The 15,326-nt window shown below is 45.7% G+C and overlaps 1 protein-coding gene across 1 annotated transcript; it reads right to left on the reverse strand.

Annotated features, from left to right (window-relative positions):
* Positions 1–8,352: 8,352 nt before the first annotated feature.
* On the reverse strand, positions 8,353–15,106 carry LOC134489868 (E3 ubiquitin-protein ligase TRIM39-like). Its single transcript, XM_063292741.1, is given in 6 exon segments — positions 8,353–8,972; positions 10,522–10,640; positions 11,102–11,124; positions 11,843–12,073; positions 13,865–13,966; positions 14,680–15,106. Coding segments are annotated over 6 exon segments (1,416 nt in total). The 5' UTR covers positions 15,091–15,106; the 3' UTR covers positions 8,353–8,442.
* Between the last annotated feature and the right edge of the window lie 220 nt (positions 15,107–15,326).

Consider the following 15,326-nt stretch of genomic DNA (forward strand, 5'->3'; position numbering starts at 1 on the left):
TCTTCCAAAATTAATGAGATGGTCATTCTCCAGATGATGGAGATGATGGGCCACCTGGTGGTTGAATGGTGAGTAAAATCCTTCCTTTTTGAACACATTTAAAAATAGTGTTTTACTTCCTATTTCTTAAAAAAAAACCCATGCTACTGAATTTATGGGCATCATTGCTCGCTTAATTAAATGAGCATGGAAGTGTGGGGGCTAGCTAGTAGATGTATTTACTACAGTAGATGTACTAACTAGTAGCTTATTTTTTAATTGTAAGCTGCCCAGAGTTGTTGGGAATCAGGCAGCTTATACGTTGAATGTATGCTTGTATAAATAAATATATGTTCTAATCATCAGGAGAAAAGACTGAAGATGAGATGGCTTTGTAGAGCATCCTTTTTATGCACTGACATGCAGTGGAACTGAAACCCAAGAAACAAATAGCTTTAAAACAAATAAGTACATCCTTACCTATTGCTCTGACATATAATCTCATTACAGGTCATGAATCTTTATTTAGAAGTTCCTTATCTTATAATGTTTGGTCTAGTGGTCAAGGCAACGGGCTAGAAACCGGGAGACCATGAGTTCTAGTCCCACCTTAGGCATGAAAGCCGGCTGGGTGACCCTGGGCCAGTCCCTCTCTCTCAGCCCAGCCCACCTCACAGGGTTGTTGTTGTGGGGAGAATAGGAGGAGGAAGGAGCATTAGGTATGTTCGCTGCCTTGAATTATTTATAAAAATAATAAAGGTGGGATAAAATATCTTTTAAAAATGTTATAAATAACTGTAATACATTATTGCATTGATTGTCCTTTTATTCTAATGCCTATAAATGATAAATGCAGAATAAATATGTTATAAGCACAGGAGAAAGAAAGAAAGAAAGAAAGAAAGAAAGAAAGAAAGAAAGAAAGAAAGAAAGAAAGAAAGAAAGAAAGAAAGAGCCAGCCAGCACTACTATGACTGCTACCACTGTACTACTCCTAAACAGATTTAAAACCTGGAAACATTAGAGGCCTAATTCACAGAACCTTCACTTCTAAATATTTTTTTCATATCCTATCTGTTCCTTGCAGGAGACCCTTCAACCTAGGGAGGTTTAACCTTTTATCTTCTAGTGTGTTGGAGGGAAGGTAAAATTCTCAGAATTTAGAAGTCCATGTCCTAGCTAATAAAGTCCCTGAAAACATTTGTCCATATTTTGCTGTATTATCCTTTTTTACACTAATTGGCACTCTGAGCTAATAACCCTGTTCCTAAGTGTTGGGGCTGGGCTGAAGATAGGACTGTTTATTTTTTATTAGCAGGTCAATTCAACAAAATCTCCATGAAAAGAACTAAATTCTGTTCAGTTGTGAACACCATTTGAAAGCACTGGGTTTGAATTTAGCCTGATGATTGATTTTTACTTCCTCCTCTTTCCTGAGTCTCTGTTAATCTGATGAAAATGTTTGATTTGCATTCTTGGGTCTGTGGCCATAAATAAAAGAACCTTTAAACATTCCAGATGAAGACCACGGCAAGCCACCATAATGATGCCAAGAAAACTACATGGACGTGACCATGCTGTCACAGGGATTTGAACTGGAGTCAATGGAATTTAGTTTTTGTACTTCTGAAATCCCACCCAGTGGTTTGTCAGTGGGTCGTGCTGAACTGTGAGGGAGTTTATTTCATTTCAAGGTGGTATTATTATTATTATGATTTTACTACTGTTATTAAACACCCATGCAAAAAGAGAACAGTCTCAGTACAAAGAAAAAAATAAATAAACGTATTTATAATGCACCCCCCCACCAGGACGCAGTCCAAGCACCATCAAAATTACAAATGAAAACTTCCAGCAGTTAAAATTACACAAGAGCCATGAAATCCATACACACCGTAATCTATTTGCAACCAGAATAAATAAAAATAACCGACACACAACAATACCATCCTAATCCTCCAGACCTGATACCCGTACTAATTTCCAGAGCAGTGGCCTTATTTGCCTATTGCCCAAAAAGCCACAAAGAAATGAGCTTTTTCTCTCTTGCAAACATTCCTACAGGCCCAGGTAACCTTACCTGAACTGAGTTTGGGCGGGCAAAGCAAACTAGGTTTGTTTAGAGCTGCTACGCGGCAAACGCCAGGCATCAAGTCCTCAGACCTTGCAGGCCCAACTTCCCCAGGCAAACCCACAGCCCAGCTTAAAGTCACATTTGACCTCTCCTTTCCCACAGCTCCGCCCACACTTCCTCCTTCTCTCCTCCCCCCAAAAGGAGAGGGGTCTCCCCGTTGCTAGACAACCCCCTTCTCCCTTTGATTCTCACAGCCCCCCCTTTCACAGGCAGTTCTCCCCAGAAGTGGGGAGACACTGCAACATAGGAGCATCCTTGGGGGGGACAACAAAGGCCATGACTGGGGGATGGGAGCCCCACCCCTTATTTACATGTGTGTAAAAGAGGCGGGGCTTTGATCACGAAGCCCTGGCTGCCATCTTGGCTTTGTTGACCTGCCCCTGCTGGAATTCCCATCACTTTGAGGCCCTGTTGGGCTAGATCAGTGGCTCTCAATGTGGGGGCATTGGGGGGGGGGGTCCCTGAGACCCTTTCCGTGAAGTCAAATAAATAAGCATTTTAGTATTCCTCAGAATTTTTAATGCTGTAAATATTGATCACCAGCTTGATTGATAACTGGCAAATAGAGGGAGAAAATGTAGAAGCAGTGAAAGACTTTGTATTCCTAGGTGCAAAGACTACTGCAGATGCTGACTGCAGTCAGGAAATCAGAAGACGCTTAATCCTTGGGAGAAGAGCAATGACAAATCTCGATAAAATAGTTAAGAGCAGAGACATCACACTGACAACAAAGGTCCGCATAGTTAAAGCAACGGTGTTCCCTGTAGTAACCTATGGCTGCGAGAGCTGGACCATAAGGCTGAGAGAAGGAAGATCGATGCTTTGGAACTGTGGGGTTGGAGGAAAATTCTGAGAGTGCCTTGGACTGCCAGAAGATCAAACCAGTCCATCCTCCAGGAAATAAAGCCAGACTGCTCACTTGTAGGTAAAGGTAAAGGTTTCCCTTGACGTAAAGTCCAGTCGAATCCGACTCTAGGGGGCGGTGCTCATCTCCGTTTCAAAGCCTTGGAGCCAGCGTTGTCATAGACACTTCCGGGTCATGTGGCCAGCATGACTCGGAACGCCGTTACCTTCCCGCTGAAGCGGTGCCTATTGATCTACTCACATTTGCATGTTTTCGAACTGCTAGGTGAGCAGGAGCTGGGACGAGCAACGGGAGCTCACCCCGCCGCGCGGTTTTGAACCGCCGACCTTCCGATCGACAGCTCAGCGGTTTAACCCGCAGCACCACTCACTTGAGGGAATGATATTAAAGGCAAAACTGAAATACGTTGGCCACATAATGAGAAGACAGGCACCCTGGAGAAGATGCTGATGCTAGGGAGAGTGGAGGGCAAAAGGAAGAGGGGCCGACCAAGGGCAAGGTGGATGGATGATATTCTAGAGGTGACGGACTCGTCCCTGGGGGAGCTGGGGGTGTTGATGACCGACAGGAAGCGCTGGCGTGGGCTGGTCCATGAAGTCACGAAGAGTCGGAAGCGACTAAACGAATAAACAACAACAAATATTGATTGGCATAGCCCACATAAACCAAAGCTCTTTGGGGTCCTCAATCATTTTTAAGAATGTAATGCAGCCCTGAAACCAAAATGTTTGAGAAACGTTGGGCTAAATCATGCAGTTACTGCAAAATGGAGCGAGATTTCGTACAGTATTAGTATTGAGGAGAGTTGAAAGCACACACTTGTGCATCTGGTTCATCCCAATCTATCTTTCTTTCTGCTTCTTTTCTGATCGAAAATAGCACTGGGGAGGACCTCAATTCTCTTTCCCCAGCTTGTCATGGAGATAAAATGGCCTAAGTAAGAAAGAATTCAGCAGATGACATCCAAATGTACTCAAAGCAAGACACCCTTCAGTTGTCACAGCAGTGTTTCTCAGCCTTGGCAACTTGAAGATGTGTGACTGGCTGGGGAATTCTGGGAGTCGAAGTCCACACATCTTCAAGTGGCCATGGTTGAGAATTGCTGGGAGGCTGTTACCGTTCCAGTTCAATTTATCAGAGAGTGTAAATTTCATTCATTCATTCATTGGTGCCTCTGACTCAGTGTTGACTCCTGGCGACTAGCTGGACCAGTCCCTGCAGTTTTCTTGGCAAGAGTTTGGAAGTGGTTTGCCCTGGCCTGCTTCTTCTTCCTGGGGCTGAGAGGGAGGGACCGGCCCAAGGTCACCCAGCCGGCTTTCGTGCCTGAGGCAGGACTAGAACTCTCATACCACGCCTGATTGGCTCTTGGGCTGAGAGGGAGGGACTGGCCCCAGGTCACCCAGCCGGCTTTGTGCCCAAGGCAGGACTAGGATTCACCGTCTCCTGGTTTCTGGTTTGATGCCTTCACCACTACACCAAACTGGCTGCTTCTTTATGATTATTCGCTCAATAAAAGGCAGAGTGCGGATCAAAGCAAGGGGGAGAAAAGAATGCTGTTGCCATCTTGTCCAGTCTGACAATACAGTCAATAATTTATTTCATTTTTATGACAATTCTATTAACAATTTCATTTGAATTTAGGCTTCAGCTAGGTGACATATTTAATGCATATAACCCTCACATCTCCTAGCTTGATAATGTGTGGTACGTTTTATTTTTGGTGCTGTTTGTCTACTGGCTTCATATTTCTGTGTGTTACACTGAATGGTCACTGATTGCGTATTTATTTATTTTATTTCGGTTACAGACCAGCATAAAACATATTACTAGTCACTCTAAAATAGAAATAAAAATAAAAAATCATATTGGTAGAATAAAATAAGGTAAAAATAAATTTATTAGAGAAAAATTACAAAGTGAGGAATTGAAACCCAGGACAGACCTATAAAATTACAATCAATTTTACAATCAATTATCTGAATGCTATAGATAACTGAGATAGATAACTATAAAAAGACATAAGTAGTACTAAGATTTGTAAAACCCTATGAGACTGTAATGCTATGCTAACACTGAGTCTTAATACTTGCAGAAGCCCTGCTAGGGTTGATTGGGCTTATGACAATTAGGATCCAACCAACTAGAACAAAGAAATAGCAAAATAAAACATAGAATGGTATGTGCACATTTAAAAGAAAAAGGAAAAAAAGGAGGGGGGAGAAAACAAGGAGGGAAAGTTTATAGAATATATCGAGTTATGGGTACAGGTAGTCCTCACTTAACAACCATTCATTTAGTGATGGTTCAGACTTATGTCGGTGCTAGAAAAATTGATTTACGACTGGTCCTCACACTTATGACCATTATGGTGTCCCAGCAATCACATGATCATGATTTGGGCACTTGGCAACCAGTTCACATTTATGACCATCACAGCATCCCATGATCACGCGATTGCCATTTTTGACCTTCCTGGCTGGCTTCTGGCAAGCAAAATCAATGGGGAACCGCATGGTTCACTTAACAACTATGTGGTTCGCTTAATGCCCATGGTAATTCACTTAATGGCCACTGCAAAAAAGGTCATAAAATTGGGTTGGATTCACTTAATGACTGCTTCACTTACCAACTAAAATTCCGGTCCCAATTGTGATAGTTAAGCGAGGACTACCTGTACTTAGGTAGTCACTGATTGCCATGAACATTAAACAAACAAGCATGATGCATAAGTGGGAGAGAGAGCTGTGATGGACATCTAAAACCATGATGCAGAAGCCATACGAAAAGGTATCTTTAATACAGAGACACCTGAGCACACGACACTGAAGGCCGTAAAGCTCTGCAGCACACCTCATTCTGTTTATCTGGAGACTCAGACCCACAGAAATGAGGGCAGGGTTATTCGTGTTACAGATTGATTGATTGATTGACCGATTTACCCATCCCTTCAATTTACAAGGCCACGTAATGGCAAGCAGCTCAATGTGGCAACTCAACACCAAAGGAAGGTATGATGGCAAAAAGCTTAGGAACCCCTTCTTTAAAGACTTTCAAAAATCACTGCTTGGCAAATAGGGATTTTTTTCAAAGTTTTGTCCATGTATATCCCCACTTGCAGGGAGAGAGTGTCAGGCATTAATTTTCAATTAATACTGTACAAATATCATTGTAATGTAACAACACAATGCCTTAAGATTTATTACAACAGAATAAAACGGGGGGAATGTTTTCTCCCTCCAGTCAGAATACTGGATTCTGTGGACATAAAAATTTCTTTCCCTGTTCTGAACCAGTGTCATACCCTTCTCTAGTGGACCAAAATCTTCATATATATTTTAATAGTATTTTAAACAATCCACAGGAAGGATTCTGATAATTAATTTCAAAATCTTATTTCCAATCCATTTGGGCCCTTCAGTCATTTATAACTTTCCAAAATCAATGTTCTAATGAACCTTTTGCTGTTTATTTCAGAATAATTTTTATTTTTACATTTTTAAACTTACATAAAACTTCTTTCGCTGAGGATTGAAGGAGAATCACCCGGTGGGATGAAACTTGTTCTGAAGGTTCTTCATATCCAAAAAGCCGTTAACAAGCAATTTCCAGAGGTGATCAAGTGAGGAATTGGGTGAACCCAAGGTCTGTTCAAAGGCTCCTAACCACGGTTGGGGCGACACTGAGTTTCCCTTGGCTCCCAGAGCTCTAAAATACACTGGAGACCACTGTTTTGTGGTCTCCTCATGGGGAGCCTCTATATGGAGCACTTATGGGCAATCCCAGGTCCTCTCCTTTATCCGGGGAAGAGTTCCAAGGTGCTGATCCATTCATTGGCTCTGCAAACAGCGAAGCTGTCTTCAGTCCAACACTGCTTTCCCGGAAGTCCAAATCATAGGACACTTCTCAACATAAATGCAGGTATTTTATTTGTGATTCTTACAGTAGTCCTCGACTTATGACAGCAATTGGGAGTGGAATTTCTGTCACTAAACAATGCAGTTGTAAACTACAATGTCATGTGACAACTTCACTTAGTGACTGTGGTGGTCTCTCATGAAGAATGTAGGAAGAATGCACAGACACAAATTCCTCGGGATGAGAGCCTGTGGTGGTCTCTCATGAATGATACACAGGACACATAGTTTCTCGGGATGAGAGCCCCGATTCAAGCCGTAAGCTCTCTTTTATTATTCCCCCAGCTAAGCAAGTACACTAAAACAGTAATTCACATAGCAGAAGGCTGATTGGTCTAAATAGCAATGCATACCTCATGTAACCCCCCTGATAGCCTCCCGGCACAGCTCAGGTTACAGCTCGTGTTGCCTTGTGAGGAAAGTTTTTGCTACAACCTTATCCACTATGGAAGTTCAAGGAAGGTTCAATGTAAATAAACATCTTGCACAGCTGTCGTGGTTTGCCAGCCAACAGCATAGCATGCAATGCTCTCCACAAGTGACAACAATCCTGGCAGTCCTGGCCCAGGATTGCACAGGGCATTAAGCAAGGACCTCACATGACCACAATGTGGGAAGAGACAGGAGTCCCAGGCAAGCAGACCAGTGGGCGAGAGCTAAGGGCAGGACCCATGGGCAGGTGATACGGAGTGCGGGTGGGCAGGGGGGTATAAATAATTCAATTTATATCTCTAAAATCATGTGGAATCCTCAGTGATTTAAAAACTTTTTATCCTCCTACCAACTCTAAGGATCCTTGTATTTATCCATAGGTCCATAGCGAAGGCATTTTTGCTGGGTGTCATTTGAGATGGGTTGACTATAATTTGTATAGTTTGTAGCCTATATATCAATTTTACCCATTTAATTAAGTTATCTCCAAAATCCATTTTTTCCAAACTTTTAAACAAAAAAAAAACAGTTCAAATCATCAAATGCTTTCTCCACATTCAACAAATATTTCAAGAAATATCAATGAGGCTAGTTTTTATTATGTTCTCCCAAATATTCCAGTATATTAAGAATATTTCTTATATTGTTCCTCAACTCTCTTTTCAGCAGAAATCCACCTTGATCTTCAGGTATAAAGTCCTGCAAAACACCTGTCATTCTTTCAGCTCAAACCAAAGTAAATATTTTATACTCATTGTTCAGTAAAGAAATGGGTTCATGATTTTTGGTAAAGTAGGATCCTGACCTTCTTTATGAATTAAAGCAATGTTTGCTCCTTTCCAACTTTCTGGTTTCCATCCCTTTTCCAAAACAGAGTTCGTTCTTCATTTTTTGCAAACGCTGCGTCACCTCCATCTTCAAAACATTTATAATTAAGATGCAGGTGATTAACACAGGCTCTGGGGGAGAGGATAGAGGCTCCCTCCCTCCCTCCCTCCCGGCCAATTGTCCAGGGGGGCAGTATTCACTTCTGTGCAGATTTGCCCTACAGGCTTTCAGAGATCACTGCTTGGCCAGTAGGGAGTTTTCGAAAGTTTTCTCCACGTATTTCCCAAGTTTTAGGGGGAGAGTGTCAGGGAGACATCCTTGCTCAGAAGGAAGGAGGGCAGAAGGGTCTCTCCAGCCCAGGGAGCACCCGAGAACGTGTAGAGCAGGGCTGCGGTCTGGGCATCAAAAAAGGCCACCTGTCCCCCTTCGCAGTTCAGGGAGACTCGGATCCTCTTGGGCTCCCCGTTCAGGTGAACTTCGGGGTATTCTAGGCGAATCAGCTTCTGGAACGTACTTCTGTATTTCCCAACCTCCCAGATCCCATCCTGAGGACAAGGACTGAAGATATTCTATCTGTTCACTGACTTTTTGGCAACCCCTACAGCCCATACACCGAATCCCTGATTCTCATTTCCTACAGTGACTTCCCAGAAATGTCTCCCTCTTGAGAACCCCTGACATCCAAGGACATAAGAACAATATTCAAATCTCTTAGAGTTTTTTGGGGGGCGTAGTTTTCCATAAACATATCTGACGCGTTTACGATCCGCCGAGAAGGTGAGGCGGCGATGGGCTGTGTCTGGATCTAGAATGACCTTTGCTGTCAGGGGGAAGAGGAGGGAGGGGAAGGGAAACAGCTTCAGCCGCAGGCCTGGTCTGAGTCGTGACCCCCAACAGACCAACCCCAAGGCCTCCTCTCTGCAGGGAGTTTGGCTTCCAAGCCCCCCTCCAGGACTGGGACACTCCCTGCCTTTTCAGCAGCACCTAAGCTTGGCCGAGTCCTCCCAAGGCTTCACGCTGCTTCACACCCTTCCTGCAACCTGCACCTCAGTCCCATCGGCATCCCTCTTGCAGGTGGGAGGAATGGGGCTGGGAGGGAAGAGGGTTTGGCTTTGCCTTCAGGGAATTCCTGGGAGGGTTAGAAGCAGCCAGTACACCTTTCAGAACAGCCTGGGAAGGGTCCAGCCCTTCAGAGTACAGAGCTGCTGCCTAGAATTCTGCTTCCCCAGAGGCCAAGGTGACGGGGAGGCATTTTTTGATCTGAATTCCGGTGGACTAAGCAGTGGAGAAAAAGAAACCGAAATCTGGAGCAGAGCAAGGAGCCCAACGGGGGTGGAAGAGCATTTCTTTTTGGAAGCAGTGCGGCTCACCCGTAATATTGGAGGGAAATCTGGAAGGTGCTCCGTGCAGCCAATCACAGGCAGCCTCTCTGGACCACCCCCACCAGGATGGAGCAGCTATCAGGACGTCAAGGGCTGCCCCAAATGAAGAAATAAGGGCCACCCCACTGGGATTCTTTCCTCTTGGAAGGACTCTCAGATCCATTATTCTTCAAAGACAAGAGGACATGATTGGCCGGGCAGGAATTCTATGCTCATTTCAGTACCACCCAACCTTTTCCCATTTCTCCAGATCCTTCATTCTACACTAAGGCTGAGTTTGGTTGTCTGGAATACCCCAACTGGATCTTCACAGTCTTACGGTGTCTGATCCTGCATTTTTCTCTTTGTTACTCTCTCATAGATCCACTCAGGTTATGGGCATCAGTGTTTAAAGTAGAGAGGGACCGAGATTCTGGAAACGCATCCTCACCTTCCTGCAGATGAAGTCCAAATCCCAGGGTATCTGGGGAAGGAAAGGGAGAGATTCGGCATCTGGTCATTGGAATTGGGACAGCAGCAGGGCCTCCCTACAGACAGACTCTTGTCCGGTTTCCTTGGCCTCAGATCAGGAAAGAAGGAATAAGGAAAGCTGAATGCCAGAATGTCATCAGTGGTTCCTTAATCACAATCCGACTCCAAACTCTAATCGGCCGCCAAGGATTCAGACTCAGAACCCCCAGAACAAGGCGTATTCTGCCTCCCCGGTGATCAGAGCATGTGGATTTGGGAAAGAGGGGATAAATGGTGAACCCTGACAAACTAATCCTTCCCATTTTTAGCTTGAATGTCCTTAATGGGGGAAATCAGAAAGCTCCTGTTCCCCCTCCTTGTGCCCAACACACCAAGCCCTTTCCACAGAGGAATGAAGGACCGACCCTGAAATCTGTCCCTCTTTCATCCCCCCCGACACTAACACAGAACCTCTCTTGGGTCTTCTCAGATCAAAACGTCTTCCAGTGTAAAACCCCTGCGGCAGTTTCCTCTTACCTCTGAATTGTTTCATGACGCCTTTCAGAAAGACGCTGATATCGCTGTAATCCCAGATTGTCCACTTCAGCTCTAGAGGAAAAGCCACCGGATTCTCATATGGCTTTTTTGTCTGGTACCTGGTAGAGGGAAAGAACGTTGTTTATCATCCTGCCAATGGAAGACGCTTTCCAAAACTTCAGATTGTGTTTCAGGATTGACTAGCTAATTAAATATGGGCTGGGCTCTGTGGCAACCGGTGGAAAATACTTCCTGATAGAAAATGTTTTTCCACTGAAAATGACATAGATAGAAAAAGGATAAATGATTTTGGTAATGAAAATGAGTGATAAATCCTGGGGACAAATATAATATTTCGATATCCAATGGTGCTTCTTATAATTATTAATAATAAGTAATCATATCAAATATTGCTATTTATATTACATTGAGATTGTCTGAGGAAATATCTATGACATCCTGAAATAAGTTATACTGAAGTTGAATTACTACTAAGGACAAAGAGAGCTTTCCAAAATGGGAATCCTCAGGGGGAGCTGCCAATCTCAGGGGCCAGAAAGCAGAGGGTGGATCCACTTACTTCTTCAAGGTGCTTCCAATGTCCTAAAGAAAAAGAGACAAAGCACTGAAAAGATCCATTTCCGGGGCAGAGAATTACATTCTTAAATTCACAAAATAAATGGGTGAATCCACTGGACAACCATGCACAGACATACAAGAACATTTGTCTTTTTCCCCCAACCATTTGCCTCTTTTAGAGACATATTTTTATTTTTTACTTGCTTGCTTGCTTAGAAAATTTATACCCTGGCTGAATCCAGCTCAGTTATAGTTTATGGTATATATAATAAAACATAACAGTAAAAAGTAAAGAATATTTTTAAAAGAAAATAAAGAATCAATCGAATAGAAAGAAATCCTGCCCTGATGCTTCCAGAATCAGTCTCTGCAGGCCCTTTGGAAATCCAGGTGGTGACAGCCTTGTGGAAGGCCATCAAGGTGGGGACTCTCCTTGCCCTGGAGATTAGGCTGTCCCACAGGAGGGGAGGCCCCACAAAGCACACCCACCACCATGTCCCTTAGCGGTGACAGGAACCCTCAGCAGGCATTCTTCAAACCATGAAGGCTAGAGATAGTGACCAGCACTTTCAATTCTCTTGCTTCCACATGGCCGGGTTCTTCTGAACTGTGTGTCCTTGCCTATTGGCCATCAGTCTTCATATTTTCCACTCTCCTTTCCATGGAAAGGGTCAAAAAGAGTGTTTCCGTGGTGGGTCTAAAGCCGTCCACTCCCCTCCATCATCTCAACTTCACGCCTTACCTGTAAGAGCTCGCTTGCTGGCTGCTGATGCTTCTGCTCCATCTCCTGGATGAGTTCATCAAGAGAGCAGAGTTCCTCCACGTGTTGGGCCAGACCCTTGTCCCTTCTGGCCACAACCTCCTTCTCCGTCTCCTCCATTCTGGCCAGCAGAAGCTTCTCCTGATCTTCTAACCAGCATCGTAGTTCTCTGAACTCAGCCACTGTCTTTCCTCTCTCTCTTTGGATTAGGTCCTAGAACAAGAAGATGGACCAAGCAAAGACCATAACTATTATGATCATGAAACGGATTCACTGAAGAGTCCAGAAATGAGATGGGAGGATTTCCTAGGAAATAAACTCTTTTGCCATCAACAAGAGCAGGGGGAAAGGTTTCTAAAAACCAAAGAAAAAGGCTCCACTTAGTCCTTGTGAGGTCCAGCAGCCAGATGTCAGGACTATTTAGCTGTGACAAGTCACGTTGCCCAAGGTGCACCACGAGGAGGCTAGTCTACATTGCACCGAGCTGGGCTGAGAGAGGGGGACTGGCCCAAGGTCACCCAGCCGGCTTTCAGGCCTAAGGTGGGACTAGAACTCACAGCCTCCTGGTTTCTAGCCCAGCACCTTAGCCACTAGACCAAACTGAATACTAAAGAGACCAAACTGGCCTTCAAGAAAGACCAAATGAAGAATGGGAAAGAGCCATGGCAAGGCAAAGTATTACATGGCCAGGACACAAAAAAACTAGCAGGCAAAGCAGGCAACAACGAGACCTGGCAATGGCTGAGAGTCAGAAAATTGAAGAAAGGGGCAGAGGGGCTAATTCTGGCTGCACAAGGCCAAGCCTTAAGTACAAACGCATACAAAGCCAGAAGTGAGAAGACAGCAACAGACAGCAAATGCCGCCTCTGCGAGGAAGCTGAAGAAACAGGGGACCGCCTAGTTAGCTGCTGCAAGGAGATCGCACAGACTGACTACAAACAACGGCACGACAAAGTAGCCACAATGGTGCTCTGGAGTATCTGCAAGAAATGCCACTAGCTCACAAAGAAGAACTGGGGGGACCACAAAATAGACAAAATAATGGAAAATGAAGAAGCCAAAGTGCTCTGGGACTTGAGCATTCAGACAGACAAGCATCTGCCACACAACTCCCCAGGCTTAACAGTTGTTGACAAGAAAGACACGAAAGTCTGGGTAGTGGACGTTGCAATACCTGGAGACCACAGAAGAGAAGAGAAAGAACTGGAGAAAATCACAAAATACTAAAGACCTGCAAATAGCAGTAGAACGACAGTGGCAAAAGAAAGCAAAGGTGGTACCAAGAGTAACAGGCGCCTTGGGTGCAATCCCAAAACTTCTGGAGCACCACTTGGACACCTCGGCATTGACAAAATCACCGTCAGTCAATTGCAAAAGGCAGCTCTACTTGGAACAGCTCACATCCCGCGACAATGCCTTTAATATTATTAGACAACATCTGCCTATCCCAGGTGCTTGGGAGGGGCTCGACAGGTGGACAAAAATGCCAAACCAGACTTAACATCTGGCTGGCTGTGCAACCAACCGTAAGAACAACCCTCTTTGTCCTCACTGCTTCCCAATTCCCACAGCGGTGGCTGACAGCGCTCAGCAGTAGCCCATGAAGGAAGTAAAAATGGATTGATGACGTGGCATCAAGTCAATGTAGCCTTTTAGCAATCATATAGATAAATTTACTCCCGGAATGGAGTCAATGTCACCCCCACAAATTGATAAAAATTAGTCACATGAAATCCTTGTTAAAAAAGAACCAACACAACCACTGATGACTGAATCAGGAACTCAGAGCGGGCAAACCTGGTGCTTTCGCTCCCCAGTTAAAGGGACCTCCTGTGCAGGGCAGAATTAGAGCTCTCTTAGTGCTGGTCTTATTCCTTATTTCTTTGGAAGGGCGCTCCGCCTGTGCTTCAGAAATGGGCTTGTCCCTCTTTCCGAAGAGTGCTGTGTCCCTGGCCATCTGGAGCCTACACTGTGCCAGACTGGTGACTTCCAGTCAGGCATTACCAGACAGATGCCCCTGCGGAAGCCAGGGGGCTGCGGAGAAAGCCCACATGGCAAGGGGGCGCTGCCCAAATAACGGGAGGAGAGGGGCTTCTCCCCAGCAAGCTAGGTGGCCAGCAGGAGCTGGGCACATAGCAGCCCTGGACCGCGTCATCGACCGCATTGTTGACCAAGTGTCCTAGTTTGCCTCCCCAACCAAAATGCGTTGGGAGTGAAGTGAAGAACATGGAGATAGTGGTGGATAAAAATGAGAGGATCATGAATGAAGCATTGTGTTCACTGACCCTTATTACTTTCCATACACAAGCTGGATGGACTGCATAATAAAGGCCTCATTCCGAAATGCCCTTTGACACTGATGTCATAAAATCAGCAGACTTGGCTGGGTACATCAGAACTTACAAGTGAAAATAATGAAATAACATAAAATAAAGTAAAATAATACATACATACATACATACATACAAGCTAGAAATACCGGTTTGTACACTCTCTGCTCCCGCCCCCATCTGAAGGAACCACCACAATTTTAGGGATGGGCTCTGGGACCTGTTCTCTGGAGAAGGCTCCGAGGCTGGGAGAGGAGGAGGGAAAGGAAGAGGGGGAGGACCAGCAGCAAGGGGGCCTTGCAGGGGAGACGGGGGCACCTCAAAGACCAGGTTAGGGGCAGACCGTCCTGGAGAACAACGATGTCCCTGGTCGCCAAGACTTGATAACAGCTTGATGGCACATCATCCATCCATCCATCCATCCATCCATGTTCTTGGAGCTCCAGGTCTCCACAGAGATTCCTCCTTGCTCCCAAGGCTGACTCCCACCTGGTACTCCTGGAAAGCCTCCTCCAGGGGAATCACCCGGTGGTCCCTGTGCTCTCGGGATCGGTCGCAGACCAGGCAGATGAGGGTCTCGCAGTCCTTGCAGAAGAGCTTGAGGGGCTCCTGGTGCGTCCCGCAGAAGCCCCCTCCTTCCCCGCCCCGAAGGCCCCATAGCCGGGCGATTTCCGCCACCAGCGCCAGCTGCCGGTTCGCGACGAGGTCCCGGGGCCGGAACGCCCGTCGGCACTGGGGGCAGGAAGCCTCCGACTCTGCTTCCCCCCAGCTGCGCGCCAGGCAGCTCCGGCAGAAGTTGTGGCCGCAGCCCGGGACGAGCACGGGGTCCTGGAAGAGCTCCAGGCAGGTGGAGCAAGTGGCTTCTTCGAGCAGCTCCAGCACGGGCGCCCCGCTGGCCATCGCCGCCGCCGCCGCAGAGAGAGAGGCCGAGGGCGAAAGTGAACTTCGCTTTCCCTCCGCTCCGTTTTTGGAAATCGGAGGAGCGCCTTTGGGGCGTGTCCACACGGGAAACCGAAAGCAATTGTCGCTTTTTGGGGCAGGTTGGCTGGCTTCTTAAAGGAGACATGTCTCAAAAACCCAAGAAACTGGGGAGAAGGAAATGTTCATGGGACGGAACCCCAATCAATTATTATTGA

This window comes from Candoia aspera, chromosome 2 (genome assembly GCF_035149785.1).
Source record: "Candoia aspera isolate rCanAsp1 chromosome 2, rCanAsp1.hap2, whole genome shotgun sequence".
Lineage (NCBI taxonomy): Eukaryota > Metazoa > Chordata > Lepidosauria > Squamata > Boidae > Candoia > Candoia aspera.